Raw genomic sequence first — 18,637 nt, forward strand, 5'->3', positions numbered from 1 at the left:
CTATTAGCGATTTTCACGATCAGCGAATTCTTCAGGTGATTTTCTAGACTTTCGGAAGAAGTTATCCGATTCAATTAAGTAATAACTTAATAATAACTCAAGATCAAAATATTACAAAAAAGCGAGCCATCAGAACAGTCGGAGCGTTTGCTGCGACTGAGCCCCGTACAAACCCGTATATCTATTGCGTACGTGACCCTAGTGCGTCTGTCACCCTACTTAGACCGTAAGCCTATTGCGCCCGTTTAATGTAGTTAAAGTAAAATTATTATGAAATCTTAGAAATTGTGCATAGCGCAATTATGAAGCCTCGTACGACGTTCCTTTCAAATGTAACAAAAATTTCAAATAGCCCTAAAATTTTAATATATTGAGTATAAATACACATAGGGCCTAGTATCGGCCTCAGTCCGAGGACCCAAATTAATTTTTTTTTCAACAACATTCTATTTGGCCTTTGATTACCTTCCAAATGAAACAAAAATTACGAAAAACGGATGAAATTTACTCGAGTTATATGTAAAATACACATAGGGCCCTAGTACCGGCCTTAGTCTAAGGACCCAAATTTAATTTTTTTTTTTTTGAACAACATTCTATTCGGCCTTCAATTACCTTTCAAATGTAACAAAAATTAGGAAAAACGGATCAAATTTACTCGAGTTATATGCAAAATACTAAATTACACAGAGCTAAAATCTTGGATTAGATTTAAATCTTTTTCGGATTACATATAGGACCAAATTTATTTTTGGATTGAAATCTAATTTTTCGAAAGATTACTTGCATTTAATCTTACGAAAATAAAATGTCGATGGATGAAATCGAAATCTTACAAGAGATTTCATTTTTTTTATTCTGAAATTAATTTTTTTTTGCAACATTTATTTGAATATTGAGTCAGATTTACTTGTTTTATTTATTCTGAAATTGGAAATTTTATTTGTTTAGTTGAAATTAAATGTTTTTTTTTTTACTTACTTTGGTCAGGATTTGAAATCGTTCCCTCGGTACCTCCATATCTCCAGTCCTGTACTTTACCACTGAGCTATTGGGTAATCCCTGAGGGGATTAAATTTAAATTCTAAAAATCCCAAAAAGATTTAGATCTAGGTCCATATTTTTATCTGTGTGGATTGGTATTGACAATACCTATCATTTGCCGTGTCATTTACATTTCCATCGTTTATTTTGCCATAGATATACCCAAAAGACCTTAAATCACTTAGGTGGCCCTAACTCAGGAAGGGTTGACCCGTATTTGCCCATCTTCGAACTTATTTCGACTATCTTTCAGGGATTTGGCTGCTTCGAATTCCATCAATTACAAACGGCATCGTAATCCTATGAGCCACTTTGTACTTCGTAAAAACTGGAATATTGATAGACCTTCAAGAGGAGTAAAGTCACCGCTCAGTGCAAGCGATATATTACCAAAAATATGGTATATTGGATATAATATCGATATAATATCCATATTATATAGTCCCCTCAGTACTGTTGGCTTAGGTGTCTGAGTGGACTAGCTGAAAAACAACTTAAGCAAATCTGTACATCAATTGCCTAAAAAAGCACATTTATCACCCGATGGGTCAAAAGTTACGTTTTTGCAACACAGTCGACCTATTGTAAAAAAAGCAAAAGCAAATATTTTCGATAATTTTTCTCAGGGCTAACGTAAGGCGATTCGAATTATTTTATATACTGTCATTTATACGACGCTTCGATTATTTACAAGGAAATACAACTTAATCAAAATTATTTATTTTTGTTAAGTTAGATTTTTCTTATCAAAAACCAAGTGTCGCAGAATTTGACAGTTTGCAAAGCGATATTATAGAGATGAATGTTATGCCTCGTTGAGCTAGTAATAAACCGCGAGCCTATTTTAATAAAAGTTTATTTTTGTTATAGAAACACGATTTAGCTAATAAAATCTTTGCTCTAAAGAATCGAAATGGGATATTATTTGTCAGCTGATAGGAATATTTTGTTTGTTAGTGTTGGTTTTTTGGTTACTCGGTGATTACAATCAAAATGAACTGTCAACAAATAAAACATCCCGATTTGTTATTTCTTTTACGTTGGTAACTCACGAAATTGGTACTTTTTTCAAGCGGGAAAATTTTCCAAAATTGGAGCGGATTCTTAAACTCAAATTAAAAATTCCAATTAACACCTTTTCAATGTCAATGTACAATTTCTGTGTTTTTTTGATGTGTTCATTGAAATAAAAAAAATATAGACAAAGGCTCGCGGTTTATTGAGTAGTGGAGCACGTGTAAATTCTTGAAGTTTCTTGGAATTTCATTTCGACAATGGAATTCTTGGAAACCTCGAAAATTTTCACAGACTTTCAAAAATCTTCAAAACAGGCCACAATACAATGTTTGAAGTAAAATCGAACAGTTACATAATAAATAAAAACGTTTCAGCCTCATATGTATTTCATTCGATGACAACTTATGATTATATGACATGGCTTTGTTATTTCCTCAAAAAATCACCCGATGACATAAGAATCCAATATAATACTTATATACATCGTAATGCCATTATAAGTATCATGACGATGATTTATATTTGTTCTTCTTTTACTTCTTTTGCTTTCATAAAGTGATCTATCTCGATAATAAAAGTTTTAGCCAAATAATGAAATTATTGTCGGAAAGAATTTAATTATCGTTATGGCTGGCTGGTACAAACACCGTCCCATGATTGTACACTTTCTTTATTTGATCTCAATGCATTATTGGATTTAGGTGAAAATCGGTTATGTCGGAACAAGGTAAACTGTTTATGCATTGTGTTCACGTATACTTTCGACAGAGAATATAATGCTTCTATTTACATTTATGTCATAGCAGAAATCACCTCATATAATGAAGGAGCCATGGAACAGCTAGTGTCCATGAGAGGTGCCGAGGATGTGTCGGGAGATTTGAATAGACTTTGACGTCTATAAAAAAAAAAAAAGTTTAGGCGTGAAGGTGCCAGCTTGCGAGATAGGAACTGGGAATATTATTAAATAATACATTTCCTGCATTATTGGTATTTTTGTTGATAATTCACCCACGGTTCACTCTGTGCAGCTCAAAAAATTCCTGAATACAGGAAATTCTATTCCTTGCGTTATCAGGAACAATATTCCCCTCACTTAGCTCAAAGACTGGCAAGATGTCTTTAGATGTCAAATTCTATATAAAACACTCGCTGCACCTCTTATGGGCTGTTCCATGGCTCCAGGGCTAGCAACACATTCTCAACATAATAAACAAGAAAATCAATAAATCTGATTGCTAATTACGCACAACTGAGAGTCATTGTTACCACATATGGTCACTGCACAATCATACTTAAAAAAAATCTCAAATCGAAATACTCACAAATATATGAAAATAAAATACACAAATGCTAGCCGTAGTCGAACCCTTTCACCCAAAAAAGCAATCTGCCCCCCCATTGTGTATCAACAAAATATCTTTAGATTTACGACCGGAGGAAACATTCGAAATGTGAAGCGTTTCATTTCTGCATCAACGCCATCATCGTAAACCATCTACAAAATCAACTTCCTGTTCTACGCGTGCACGTTTTATCAAAATATTTCTAATATTGTTATTTTATGCAAACTAGTCACAGCGAAGCGCCCAAAACTTATACGCTCCTCATTCAGTCTGAATTCACATAAATATCTTCAACACTCAAATCCACACACCAAGTTCTGTTTTACTGCGATTTTGCTAGAATATGAATTTTAGTGGGATTTGCATGTTTATTTAGCACAAAAACACCATAATATTCAATGTATTATTTTTACCCAAGTCTGCTCGAATATAGTGCACCGTCTATACAAGCAGTAGTTTATGTTTAATATCAGCATAATCGTTTGTGACCTTTTATGTTAAAAGATGTATGTACGAGTATACGTGCGAGTTCTTTTTTCTATGTATAAAAATGAATGTGAGTATATGCACGAATGAATATGCTAAGCACTCACCATTCCTATCCACCAAACGATTATATATTATAATAAACTTATACATATTATGTACGTAATGCTGCTGGTTTCCCTTATATGCAGGTTCTGAGAAAATTTTACGACACTTTAAAAAAATCATAAAGTTTCGCTGCAAATTTTGTAATATGAAAAGGAAAAGATTGTGCCGATGTGATAAGTTGGATTTTCTAATTAGAACTGTTCTGATTAAACAATTTTTTTTCGTAAATCCAAATTTATGGCTGATTAAATTAATCGTACTTTGAGAGAACGTTATTAAGATTGTTGAGAACGTGGTTATTGGAAGTTGTGGAACAAAAACTTTCTATGCCTAAAGCTATGTTGACTATACAAAACAAAAAAAAATAAAAAATAATTTATGTGTAAATTCCACAAATGTTGCGATGCAGTGGCATTATTATTGAATGCAGGCACACTGCACACAGTCCGCTGTTAATTACAAATTTTAATTGAAGTTATTGTGACATAATGATGCCTTTTCTTACAAACATTTTAGGTTTAGGCTTGGTATAAGGTAACTTATCGTAGTTCGGCAGCAGAAAATTTTTTCGTTTTCTGGACTTTACATTTAAAATTTTTTTATAGCATGAACTTCGAAGTATCGTGGTTCATCCATATAATAGCGTACAACGATCAGCATAGAACGAGCCTGGATCATTTATGAAGTATAAATTACGCTCAATTAATAAATATTTTTTCAAGAAATTTTTAATGAGTCGATTATGACTGGAGCGACAAGTCCCGGGCATCTTTTGAATCTTTTAAATTTGTAAGAAATTTTTAATAGGCATGGGTCTTGTTGACATTTTTACTACGTGTCAGCAAATTTTCTTTAGCTGAATAGAACAAGTATGATGCTTTTGTAGTTTTCAGGGTCTAAACTAGTACGTCGTTGAATCGAAAATACACATTCCTTCACTTTGACACATATTCCATTTTTTTGTAGTTGTCAAAAAGTAGTAGAAGAATTTCTGTACGGAATTCCTGTATTTTCAAATATAAAACAAATTTGTTCGTTTAGTGAGCAATCAATAAATTTTGTTGTTTATAGGATTGAAGTTCTATTTTACGTTTTTTTTTTCGTTGTTTAAAAAATGTAACTCTCTACAACACATGATAAGCATTTTATCTAACAACAGAACAATAAATTTTCATTTTATTTTATGATAAGCGAAAAAGACTGCTCACAATTACGCACAAAAATTAAATTAAATTTCACAAACTCAGGAACAAAATCGCAATTGGTTGTCTTCTTGACGATTGACACTTGCACAATGCAAACAAAAAAACAATGTCATGCATCAATGCTATGAACATGAAAAGTAGAGGGTAATAGATCCGATCACCATCTCTTTTTCAGATGTCTGTAGTTGCAACCTTTTCAGTTGACTTCAAAATAGTACATTTTCTACCTTGGTGTATATTTTGAGAATAACTTCGTATGTACAATTGTATATAACGAGCGCCAGCGAGTGTATATACAATTGTACATAAGAAGTGATTCGAGAAATATACACCAAGGTAGAACAATGTTTTATCTCCTGCAAGCTGATATTTCATACATTAGCGAAATAACCACAAAAATTTGGATTTAAAATTAATTAATTAAGCATGTTGTTTTAAAACGCAGTCACAAAAAAAAACATCATACAGAGAATCCTTTATTTACTTACTCACACACATATACTATCCACCGCAACATTTGGTTCAAATCACATCATTCCGACTACTCTGAATATTTGATCGATGTAGAATTGACTAACGAACCACTACCGACACCAATTGCATCTCGTTATGTGATTTGTTGGCGTAGTGGTCAGCATGTTTGGTTGATATGCTGCTGGTCCCGTGTTCGCATCCGCCGTTCGGCGATTTTTTTTTTTCAAATATGTAGATGGAAAGTAAATTTACCCTAGGTGGGTTATGTGTGAATTATCCAATCGTATAGGCTGTGGTTATGTATGTGTTTGTGTTTATATGCAGAAACGCGTAATATATGAAATATCAGCTTGCAGGAGATAAAATTTATAAATTTGCATATCGAAGCCACACAGTCTCAAATATAACAATTACCTATTCACTGGCAATATCTGATATTTACAAAAATCGTCTCTTTACAGATTACGTCCTGTCACTGATCACTGAGCAGTCTTCTTCTCTTATCATAAAACAAAATGAAAATTTTATGTTTATCTTGTGTTGCAGAAAGTTACATTTTTTAAGCAACGAAAAAAATACAATTGGCATTTCAAAATGAACCGCTCAGGAATTAATCTGCTACTTTTTGACACTGCCAAAAATAAATGGAATGTATGTTTAGTGGGTGGAATGTGAGATAATTTAAAATTCCTAATACTGGCTGGTAATTAACTGTTACTAACTATAAAAAAACATCTTCAGATTAACACCAAATTTGATTAGATTTTGATCAACACTTTCCACGCTATTAATGATCAAACTCAAAAGTTCCAGAAACCTGCCGAATTATCTTGAACATCGGGCGAACTCATCAGACCTATTTTTTACCATGACTATTAGAATTTCGTACCTTATCGATTGCAGCAAACATCAAGAGCACAACTCAAGATTTTAGATGTTTTCAAAAAATGATGAGTCATAGTTTCTTATACCTCATGATCTGAGGCTTTTGAATCAAAACCTCATATCATGAGGTATAACCGAAAATGACCCATTCTGACTATGAAAGATCAACTCCAAAACAGACAAATGGCCAGAAATTGTTCCATCTAAAGTATGTTTAATTAAACTTCATTCAACCACGCCGTGATGAGGGAGGAATTTGACAATAGTGTACGCTTCAAATCAACATTTTGTGATTATGATCTTCATACATTTTTGATTACTACATGGTTGGAATTCTGAAATTCGTCATTTTTCAAGCAGATCTTTTGTGAAACTTGAATGATAGATCAAGAAATCGAATCGCCCTGAGCTGACTCTTGCTGCAAGATATATTCAACTTAATTTCTTAAAGTTTCTTTCGTTATAAAATGCAAAGTATAGAATGAAAAGAGGAAGAAAGAAAAGGTTTCAAGATGCGTCTTAAAATAGTATTGGAAAAGTGTTATGAATATCATATTATCATTAAAGCTTTCGCCTTCAAAGTTTATATTGTTTGAAACACAAACTCATAGTTACTGACTTTGCATAGTACTTGATGCATTCCAAACAAATCGAAAAAATGTTGCTACAAAAAGGGATTTGTTACTCAAATACTCAAATAGGGTGGAAAGCTCTGCTACGAGCACCTTCTGTCTTAGTTACAGGATTTTAGATTTTGTCTCTTTCAAGGATATAAATGTTTGTTTAACTCGATTTTCGCTTTCATCAGTGCTCGAAAATGGCAGGGGACTCGGACCTGACCCGTTTACCCTACAATTTGTGTATTAAATTACTTCTGTAAAACTATGCAATTTTTGTCATTTTATCAGAGCCTGCTTACTAGAATTTTGTTCAAAGATTTCGTCGAAAACACTCACAATGAAAACAAAAATTTTAAAAATTTTCAGAAATTTATTGAAGCACATGCTGATGGTCATCTTAGACATTTAAACTTTTTTAACCATTACAAATATCACCAACGACTGAATACATTCAATATACTTCATAACACTGATGAATTCACATTAAATTTAAATTTAATTCGACTCTGTACCATGCTGTGTTCCTGTATAAAAGAGATACATTCATATCGATTTTCTTTTAAAAATGTGTAGTGTTCCGCTATAAGACATTATTTATAGCTAGTCAATAGTCATACAGTACCCTTTAGTCATTTCGATTCACATGCTGTATCACATAATTCCGAAGTATGGCTAACGTTATCGAAAATTATGCATAGCAGGTATATGAAATAAAATTGAATTCATGTTTGACTGAATTGAACCAGTAAGGCACTAGAGATAGAGAAGGACAGAAAAATCATTTTCATGTGTGCGTTGTGAAAATGGAATTTTTCTCAACTCAGTGACGAAAAGCTTTCGTTGGCTTCTTAGCGAAAGGGTTGATAAATGCTGTTTTCGACATACGATGTGTTTTGACACACTCGGCCTGCGGCTCAATAACCCGGTTGCCGTTTCTAAACTCAGTTACGAAAAGGAAAACTTTTCTTGAATTTTTTGAGAAAAATGTTTTATGCAACTCGGTGATAATAGGATGTTACATTGGATGAAGGCGAAAAGCGTATTCCCTGCCAGCTTCATTTGAAAGTTAACAATCATATAGGAATTCAGGAAAAATAAAGTAAAATGCATAATGCATAATTTTCGCGGAGGGCAAATCGATATGTAATAGTCAACTTTCGCATAGGAAAGACAGTTATTAGTTTAGAAGGTAGAGTATTTCTCTCTTTTTTGGTAAGAGGAGAAACTAAAGGTAAACCTTAATGCTTAGTTTCCTCTTACCAAAAAAGGACTCCGTGGGAGAGACAAAATTGAATTTTTTCAATTTTTCATTTGTTTATTTGACAGCTTGCTCTCTCACGGCTCTCTCACGGAGTACTTTTTATTGAGTGTAATGGACACTTTACTCCTCTGACCTGACAAATGAGCTCTCTGATTTGTTTACATTTGTTTTTCACGTTATTTTTGTGGTCAAAAACGTTCTTGTAAAAATAGGCAGCCACTGCTCTTGTTGGAATTTTATATTAAGATCGCTTGGTAAACAAATAACTATTGATACATCCAGTGGTTATTAAGCTGAAATATGCAGTTTTTTCCAACTCAAGTTGAACTCACCCGCCGGTCTACGAACACACACTCTTTGTATAGTAACACTATATCTAACTATTTATTTACTTTACAAAAACTTTGTGCTGGTGAATGCAGCTGAAAAGCTATTCGATCCTGTGATATGCAGACGCTTTACGTTTTATACATTTTAAAGCTTTGGTCATTAGTCCGTTAGTTTACTGACATAACTTACTAGTACTACACATCCTGTTCCCCTAGCAACATTCATTGCCAGCCATTGCCTTAGCTGAAACAGCAAAATATCATGGACGGCAATAATCATATAAAACTGCGATCGACTGAAATCGATTAAAATATTATTTGAGGTTCATTTCACATTGGACAGCCCATCTATTGACACTATTTTCTAACCGACATTTCAATTTAAATTCGATATTGTGTGTATGTGTGTGTGTGTGTGTTTATGTGCGGCTCTTCGGTGTAACTCTAAATGCTAATTCAAGCATACCCAGCAATCAAAAACAATCAATTCAATGCCAATATAAATAATACGGTTTAATGTCATTCATAGGTTATAACGAGATTTGATAACAATATCAATCATAAAATGTAGGATCTACCCCGAATAACACATCAAGTCCCAATACTCATTCCCATTCGCACATACCGCTACGTCCCAGTTAATCTGGCAAAGTGTCCGATGCGACGTCATACATAGTCTACCCAGAATAAATCTCTAGATAGAACGTATGACACATGTATAATGCTGTGCTACATTTCATACAAAACTGATGGCTTCGAAGTGATAGCAAAAGTTTGAAGAGTGTTTTGATGTGTTTTTGGTATTTATGTTGTGTATACGTTGTTGTGTATACGTATATAGCACTATATACCTAAACACAATCCGCATAAAAGGGTTAAACAGTTATGCCGACTATGTGTTCTATGGGTTATGTTATTTGGTTCCAGCATATGTTTAATGTGAATATTTATGCTATTATGATTTCCATGGACACATATTTTACTCATAAAATATTGTTTTTTGAAAGTTTACCCAAGTAAAATGTAAATAAACAAAGTAAAAAGTTTCGTTGACACAAAACCGTTTTGTTTGTGCTGGACAAAGTGGAACGTTGTTGGTGCCGGTAATGCAAACAGATTAATGACAATTTTGCGAAATTATGAATTGAAAATGTATACAGGTCACCCCTGTGCCCATCTTGCCATGGGAAAAACACTCGTGAGTTATAATGTCACGCATTCATAGCCCCAATTCAAAATTTACAATCTTATTCAGTTACATTCACATTAAAATATGTACTGATGGTCTTGGTGAAATATGCTGTTCGACCGCAACCTCAATACAAAATAAATAAAAACCGAATGCCTAACACTGTTGCTTCTGGAAAGTCAATAAGTTAGCTACCTGAAAAGTACAACACATAATTGATTTACAAAGTATTTTAAATCAACCAAAATGAGCAAAGTCAATCAGTTAAATTTATGCACATTGCACATCTGGTTGTTTGTGTTCGTTTCGGATTTTTTTTGTTTGAATTGGATATTATTAACGGAGATTTTTAGGTAAACAGATTTTATTAGGTGCAATAGGTAAAAGTGATGAAATCATTGGAGACCTTTGCTAATGTTCTACGAAATAAGGGCTCCGTTAGAGTCTGAGAACATTAGAAAGTTTGAATTGATGAAGTCATTTTGAATTACATTCCATCTTAATAACCAAATTATTTATTTTTGGTGCCCGATTCGGCTCTGTCAATAAATTTTTGTTTCACTGATGTTCGTAATCTCCGAATTGTTTATTGTCTCGTCGAATCGTTCAGTAATAACATAAAAGCACTTTGTGAAAATGACAGTCAAACAGCGCGTTGCATTGTTATTCGTTTTAATAAATTTAATTGTTTGCCGTGCCCAACATGAATTAAAATCAAATTCGAGAACACCAATCCGAAAGCTGACCAAACTTATAAAACTGAATGGTACCGAGGATTATCAATTCCATCACAAATGCGGAAACTTGCCACCGACTTTACTGACGGACGTGTTAGGTGCAGCATTCAATTCACGATACATGAGCATAGACGAGCCAAAATATTGGGAAGATGATATCGACAATCATCAGCCGAATTCTTTTTCAACGAAAAGAAATTCGGCATTGGTCCAACCATTCTATGTGGATGATACGTACGCATTAGAAATAAGTGACAAACCTGCATGGGAAGTTAAACATGCAACCGAAGTGCATTATCGTGAGGAGCGATCAATTGATTTTACCGATGTGGGATTGCATCGTTCAAAACGAGATGGTCGTCGAGGTAGCCGAAATGTGCGAAACGAGCGTCCATGGAATTGTGAAGCTAAAATCAAGTGGATTGATTTGGGTCCAGACTACTTTCCCCGATTTCTACGTAGTGTAGAGTGTACGAAAAAGAAGTGCTGGTACAATAATTACGTTTGCAAGCCGCGATCGTTTACGGTAAAACTACTGCGGCGACGAAATGGTGAATGTGTTCAGATCAACCAGTTAAATCGAATAACAAATCATGAATTGCCGGGAGACTTGAAGGAACTGTGGGTATGGGAGGAACGAGCTGTGAATTTTTGTTGTGATTGTGCATTTCCATAATGTTGTTTTCGCGTGTGAAACATAAAACCATATTTTTGCTGTCATTAAGTGCAAGACTGTTGTTAGAGCTACCGTGGAAATTCTTCTCAACAAAGATCAACAATCCATTTTGTTTTTGTTTTCGAAAAAATGAATTGTAGAATTCAGCTGTTGGAATTGGAAATGATTAAATGAGGTGGTTCATCTCTCGAAAAATTCAAACTAAATTGTTTAACTTGGTGGTACAGTACTTTGCTTCTTGGGATAATATATTTTATAAATAGTAGCAGTGAAAAAGTGCTATTATTTCGCCGTCGGTAGATAAAATAGCGTATTCACCTCTGTCCAAATGTTTATTTAGACACTTGGCGTTATAACATTCGCCTTCGGTTCATGCAATAACTCCCCAAGTGTCCAAAGAAACATGTGGACAGAGGTGAATAATCTACTAATATTCCTGTTGTGGACTTAATTTCGGACTTCCAACAAATTACTTTATTCTTTGACCACAAACTTTATTACCAAAGTCCGTAAATGAACTAGTACTTAAATTTTTGTTCAAAAAACAGGAAACGTCAGTGAAATTTAGACATGAATTTACTTCATCCGGTCTACTCCTTAGAGTAATTATACCTAGAGAGGAAATTTGTACGACGAAATGTGGTCCCAACATCAGTTTGTAGAGTATACACATTTCGTATAATTTTACACCAATACATGTATGCGTTGACGCTATTTCCCTTTTGATAGTTCAAGTTGCCCTCTTAATAATTAAGAGAGCAAACACACATACCAATAAACATTTCGTATTTCATGTTGGGACCACATATATACGTAATTTACGTATTTACGTAATTTTGTTCGAAATTTCCTCTCTAGATTAAAATACTCTTAGGTCTACTCATACAAACAAATGCGCTCCTAAGTCTTTATATACGGCTTTACCACCATCACGCATGTGCGTGTGTGTAACTATTCCAACCCTATACGACGAATAAGCACTTTCGTTCGTATGAGTGGACCAGCTGAAATATAGTTGCAGCAAATTCATGTCTAAATTTCACTGACGTCGACTGTATGAAGACTTCGTCGCATGAGTAATAAATAATTATTTTGAAACCATCACCAAATAAAGGTGAAAAGGAAGGGATTCTCTCTCTGAGAGTCATGACTCAGACTACAATTCAAACTGTTAGTATAACTCATTATAGAATATCAAATTAACAATTAGAGAACGTCAGATTTTTCGATCGTAACACAAACGCAAACAGAAAAATTATGAAATTTTGACTGCACAGATTTTAATTAAACAAAAAGCCAATGTGTAGCTTATGACCTCAAGAGTCCGTCAAATTTGATATATTTTTTTTAATCTGATCGATATCTCACAAGCGATGTGACTTTAAAAACGCGTTGTTAGTCAATAACAAAGAAATTTCTCATCGCCTTTTTGTAGTCTTATTGTTTGGGGGATATTTTGGTCTAATTAAAAAAAAAAACAATTAGTTTCTGGACCCCTGAGATCGTGTGCTACACACCGGCGGCATTTTGTTTGATTAAAATCGGGGAAGGCAAAATTTCATTATTTTTCAGTTGACCTATCAAATGTGCCGACCGTTTTTCCGACCTATATCAAACTTACAACTTCCGTTTGTGTTTTCGTTTGGATTTGTCGCTCGAAAAATCTTACGTTCTCTAATACGATGTTCTTTTTATACAGAAAGCTGTTGTTGAAATCGTTCTTTATAATTTTCTTATAGTGCACCTCTTGACTTGAGCTTTAGTAACAACCCTGTATGTTTTAAACATTTGCATATACGCTGACTGCAAAAATTTCAATTTCTTGCAGTGTGAAAACGAAACAAGAAATGGTGGTTACGTAAAGTTTAGGTATGATTTAGTTGACAAAAAGTTCTTGTCTAAATATCATTATAATTCCTAACGTTTTAACTTTTGCATTCAAAATGGAATGGTATTCGTAAGTGAAAAGTAAAACTAAAAGAAGAAGATGAAAGATAGAAAAAAAAAACGGAATTACCCAACCCTGTAATAAAACATAAAAGTCGACTTTAAAGTTAACTATGTACCATCTGTTGGTTGTATTTACTTTACTTTGGATTTCTGTTCAGTTTACAATCAGCGTTGAATTTTATTACTTCAAAGAGAGAAAAGGTAAAAATTGGCAAAGGTTTGTCTTGTAATTGAAGTCAGTTTAGCCAAGATCTTTGCATCGTCAATATCGTTGTGATTTTTGTACGCACTCTGGACTACTGTTACAATGGTGTTCGAACATTTGAAATTGGTGTATATTCTAATAAATTTAATTATGTGTTCTGTGCATACAGAAGCAAAGTCAATATCAAGAAAATCACTCCCAAAACTGACTAAACTTACGAAAATTGTTGAAACTGAAGATGTTCGTGCCACCCAAAGCAACTGTGCAAATTTACCACCCACTGTATTAAGTGATGTACTCGGTGCTGCATTCAATTCAAGATATATGAGCATAGAGCCACCAAAGTATCCGGAAGAGGACATGGAAAATTTGCATCCAAATTCATACCAAACAAAACGAAATTCGGAACTGCTGCAACCGTTTTACGTGGACGATACATTTGCATTGGAAATCAGTGACAAACCGGCATGGGAGGTCAAACATACTGTCGAAGAACACGACCAAGGCTCTGTATCAATTAGCACCAGACAGATCCATCACCCGTTGATGAACATGAATGTTGATCGTTCGAAAAGAGACCTTCGGCGCGGGAACAGAATGCGAAACGACCGTCCATGGGAATGTGAAGCTAAAATCAAGTGGATCGATCTGGGTGCTGACTACTTTCCCCGATTTCTACGTAGTGTTGAGTGTACGAAAAAGAAGTGCTGGTACAATCATTACGTGTGCAAGCCGCGATCGTTTACAGTGAAGCTGCTGCGGCGACGAAATGGTGAATGTGTGCAGACCAATCAGTTAAATCGAGTAACAAATAATGAATTGCCAGGAGACTTCAAGGAACTATGGGTGTGGGAAGAACGAGCTGTGAATTTTTGTTGCGACTGTGCAGCTGCGTAGATGTTTTATCATTTGTACCGGCTGGTGTATTTATTTCAAAAAAAAAATCTTTAATACCTCCTTAGTTCCTAGAAAAACAAATTAAAATTTAATTTTGTTACTTAAAAAAATGGTGTTTTTCATTTTAATGATGTAGTAAATGTGAGACGGCGAGTCGTTTACAGACGACTTTAATTTTTGTCCCAAGAAAAAAAAAATGGTTTCATCTTCTACTGTGAATATTTTCTACCTTTGTTTAGTTTCTACCTTTGCACAGCAGATACATATCTACAATATACTGTGCCAAATCCGAATACATTCGATGTCGCCACACCGATGCAGAATTGAATTCATTCATTGCTTGCACCTCAAACCCGTTTTTGTTGAAATTATAGTCGACATACCTGAATGGCTTGAATGGTTAAAACTTCATTTCATTGAACGGATTAACTATTATGATTTTCGTTGCCATTGTTGTGATTATTTCAGATAATATTATGATTTGCTCAATGTCTATAAATCTGAATCAATGTCTATAGGAATTGAACAATTTCGGATTAGGTTCCTCACTACATCACTGACGAATTGATTACTTTAAAGCCGTTTACAGAGCGTTTTCAATGTGGCTAAATTATCTATGTACCCAAATAGGATCGAACAGTAGCAGTATAACATGAATATACAGTAGTGCAGTAAGTATGTTGCTGGAACATTTGTACATCCAGTAAGTGTTAGATTTACAGAACCAGCCGTCGGCATGTGTATAGTTACCGAGCCAAAACTAATACCATTTGCAGAGCAATTAAATGACACGTTATCATAAATATCCAAATTTTGTTACGATTCACCAAGTGTGCACATGAGATGAACGAAAACATGATATCCAATGAAATTTTTCCGAATAATTTAAATAAATATTACCCTGCTGAGTGCCGGCTGAAACTATGAAAAAATGGTAGTTCAAATATTGTGGAAATTCCAGTCAAAATGCAAAATAGCAGGACATAAAATTTAACAGAAACGAAGGACTATTCCTATTTAACAAAGAAAGAAGAAAAAAAATGGTATGGTGTGTATATGTGTGTGCATGCAAGACAAATCGTTAACTTCTTTTCTTTTTCTTGTATTATACTCAAAGTTTTCCTTGATAAGTTTTTTTTCCCTCGTCTCTTTTTGTGCACAGTGAAATGCATACTTAATATGAACATTGCAAATTCAACGAATAAATTAAAAACTTATATCGTGAGAACTCAACGGTATTTAAAATTCAAAATAAAATAAATGCCTCCAGAGGGAACTATTTAAAGTAGACCATTGAACCAAAGGCTAAATGAATCGAAAGTGTGCCTCTAATTAGTATCAAAATACCGAAATTTCAACAGCACCCCGTCAAACAACAGTGTTCGAACATATCTCAGCTAACATGCTGAAATTAGAGGGGTTCGTGGTGAAATTGATATTTATAACCATTAATATTATTTATATCCTCAAAATTTTGTTTTTATTGCAGAAAAAACCGGGATGTAGACCCATCAAATGTATATAATATTTTCAGATGTATACACGACTATAAACTCGATTCCACAGTCTATATGAGATGTAGTATATATACAACGTTTGCTTTATCAAAACAAACAATACGCGCCTAATCCAATAAGATTTATTGCCATGGGAAACGCCTTCCCATTACCCTTCAGAAAAAAATATACAAAATAGTCGTTTGCGTTCTCGTCTATAGTTCGTTTTCCACAATATTTTATTTTGTTTTTAAATGTATCGCCAGTTCATTTTCGTACACATGCACATGTTTCGACACAAAATAGTTGAACAATCGGTGATGCTTCTCATCCAAAAATTTATTACATCACTGGTCTGTCGCTGTTCGTTTCGCTGCCGAAATACTCTATCTACATTTTCTATTCTTTTTAGAACCCATCAAAACTGGTAGTTACGACTAATAAAATGATTGTGGGACTATTTAACGAAAGCTAAATTCATACATATGGATATGTGAGATTCATATATATATTGTACATATGGAGTGTGTAATATTAATCAATTTATATAACTGATGGTCTGATGGTTCTACATATAATGTCTATCTATCTATGAACGACAAAAGTAGCTGGAAATGTAATGGATTAATGGCATAAAACGTAACTTTATGTGCCATCAATAGAGTGTCTAAGCTTAAAGTAAAATCAATTTTCATTCGTAATTCAAATTTGACTATGCGATTCGGAAAATGACATTTTCTTCGATTATGATTGATTATTGAGGGAATACCCCTATGGTGTAGTAGGGGAATACGATGAGTTCGAAGAGGATGAATCAATTTTGGCCAATTGGCAAAATAAATGAAACCAACAATTTTCGAGCAAAAAAAATCAAATTTCTTCCAAAAAGAGTAAGTAATTGAGATAAGTGTTGAGTTACCGGGATAGTAAATTTAGAACTAATTTAGAATAAGTAAATACTATGAGTTACATTTCTAGTCGTCGAATGAAAATGCATTCAGTCTGCATTCAAAGTCACTAAACCAAATGGACGGTATGAATTAGTGGTTTCGTACTGGCCTTCCACCGAAATGAACCGGGTTCGATTCCCGTGTCAGACAATTCCATGAAATTTTTCTAGCTCTATAATTTGGGTAGCTGCAGTGTGTTTGGTGGCTGTAACGATGTAGACACTGAATGACTAGTATGGCGTAACCAAGTACGACAAATTTGTGTGCACATGTGTAGCTTAAATTTAGGTGAGATATCAATTAAGCACTGAACTTTCCTCAGATAGTATTTGTATACTTCGAGGCGTGGTTCGAAAATCACGTCTTAATGGGACTAGACTACACTTGTTTAGAAAGGATGTTAATGAGGTCTCTAAACAAAACAAGTCAAATCAAAGTATCACTTCAAAGTAGGTTTTCATGTTTTCTCGATTTACAGTATCTTCAGTGTTTACATTTTGTCCAGCACTGACAGAAAAGAGTTTGACAAGTGAAATTTTCAAAACTTTCGTTAGGGTGATTTTATTAATTAATTACAAAAGCATCTAATTGTACACTTGATGAAAAGCACAATGGGCCCAACAGTTGCGATTAAACGAACCATCTCACAGACAAACCAAACTACTCCGCACTGCTCTTGTACACAAATTTTTCCTTATTTTAGAATTGCAACTGCAAGAGATGTTTACTTAAAATGGGGTAGGGTAATCTCGCACACCACACAAATTCATGGTGTGCGAGATTCACATCTAAGTGGTGAATCTCGCACAGTCATGACTTTTCGTTACATGTCGTAAAAGGACGCATACTATGATCGCGTGTGCGAGATTCCCCGACACCCTTAAAATATGTCAGTTTGGAAGTAGCAATAGTCTACTGCGTACTGCATAACAAGGGATAAAAAGCTGCTATAACTGTTGTCACTTCGTAGATGCAAAATCTTGTACTTCACAACTTTTCACACATTTTCCACCATAAACTCTGAAATGTCATTGTTTATATTAATTTGTTGCCGTTGACTTTGACTACAGCCAACCCTTTCTTAAAGGATAAGTTGTAACTTCTTTGTTTGTATCTTTAAAGAAATTTTGTTTCATCAAAGAAACTAACTATTTGGACTGTAGTATAGTGGACTACAGTTTACAATCATGTCCATGTAAAAGAACCAATACACGAAAATATTTTCATTGATCTTCAACTGAAGATAATAGGAAAACTAATAATTTATTCCTTTAAATTAAGGAGGGATGTGAGTGTTTCTGTTTTGTACTTACACATCATGTCTCTGCAACATCAGATAATTTATATTAAAAAAAATCATTTAATATATTTGGACTAGTCTTATAACACCCTTGTCACAAGAACTAATGATGAACAGCTAGATATATATCACAATATCACAAAAAAATATTCAGCCAAATTTCCATATGTGTTCCCATAAAATACTCAATCATTGTTACACGAGACGGGGCGTTCAAATTCGTCGAATGTCATTTTAAGTGAATTAAAAATATTATATGATTGAATAAAATGCGGACATGAATTATTAATATATTTTTGTGCTATAATTTTTGATGGCATTAAATTGTGAGTGATGTGCGTGTCTCCATTTTTTTAGAACAATATTTATATACGACACACACATACATAAACACATATTTAAGGGCAAGCAATATAAAAAAAATTCCTTGAGTATTAATCTAAAAACCGTTAATTTTTATAG

At 34.0% G+C, this 18,637-nt stretch overlaps 2 protein-coding genes across 2 annotated transcripts; both read left to right on the top strand.

Moving 5' to 3' along the window:
• Nucleotides 1-10,534: 10,534 nt before the first annotated feature.
• LOC119068660 (protein trunk-like) lies at nucleotides 10,535-11,573 on the top strand. The gene has a single exon (XM_037172337.1). The coding sequence runs from the start codon at nucleotides 10,601-10,603 to the stop codon at nucleotides 11,375-11,377; it is 777 nt and encodes a 258-aa protein (XP_037028232.1). The 5' UTR covers nucleotides 10,535-10,600; the 3' UTR covers nucleotides 11,378-11,573.
• Nucleotides 11,574-13,504: 1,931 nt separating this feature from the next.
• LOC119069008 (protein trunk-like) lies at nucleotides 13,505-14,504 on the top strand. Its single transcript, XM_037172883.1, has one exon. It carries the CDS (start codon nucleotides 13,635-13,637, stop codon nucleotides 14,427-14,429), a length of 795 nt encoding a protein of 264 aa, XP_037028778.1. The 5' UTR covers nucleotides 13,505-13,634; the 3' UTR covers nucleotides 14,430-14,504.
• The last annotated feature ends 4,133 nt before the right edge of the window (nucleotides 14,505-18,637 follow it).

Source organism: Bradysia coprophila (assembly GCF_014529535.1).
Source record: "Bradysia coprophila strain Holo2 chromosome X unlocalized genomic scaffold, BU_Bcop_v1 contig_20, whole genome shotgun sequence".
NCBI lineage: Eukaryota > Metazoa > Arthropoda > Insecta > Diptera > Sciaridae > Bradysia > Bradysia coprophila.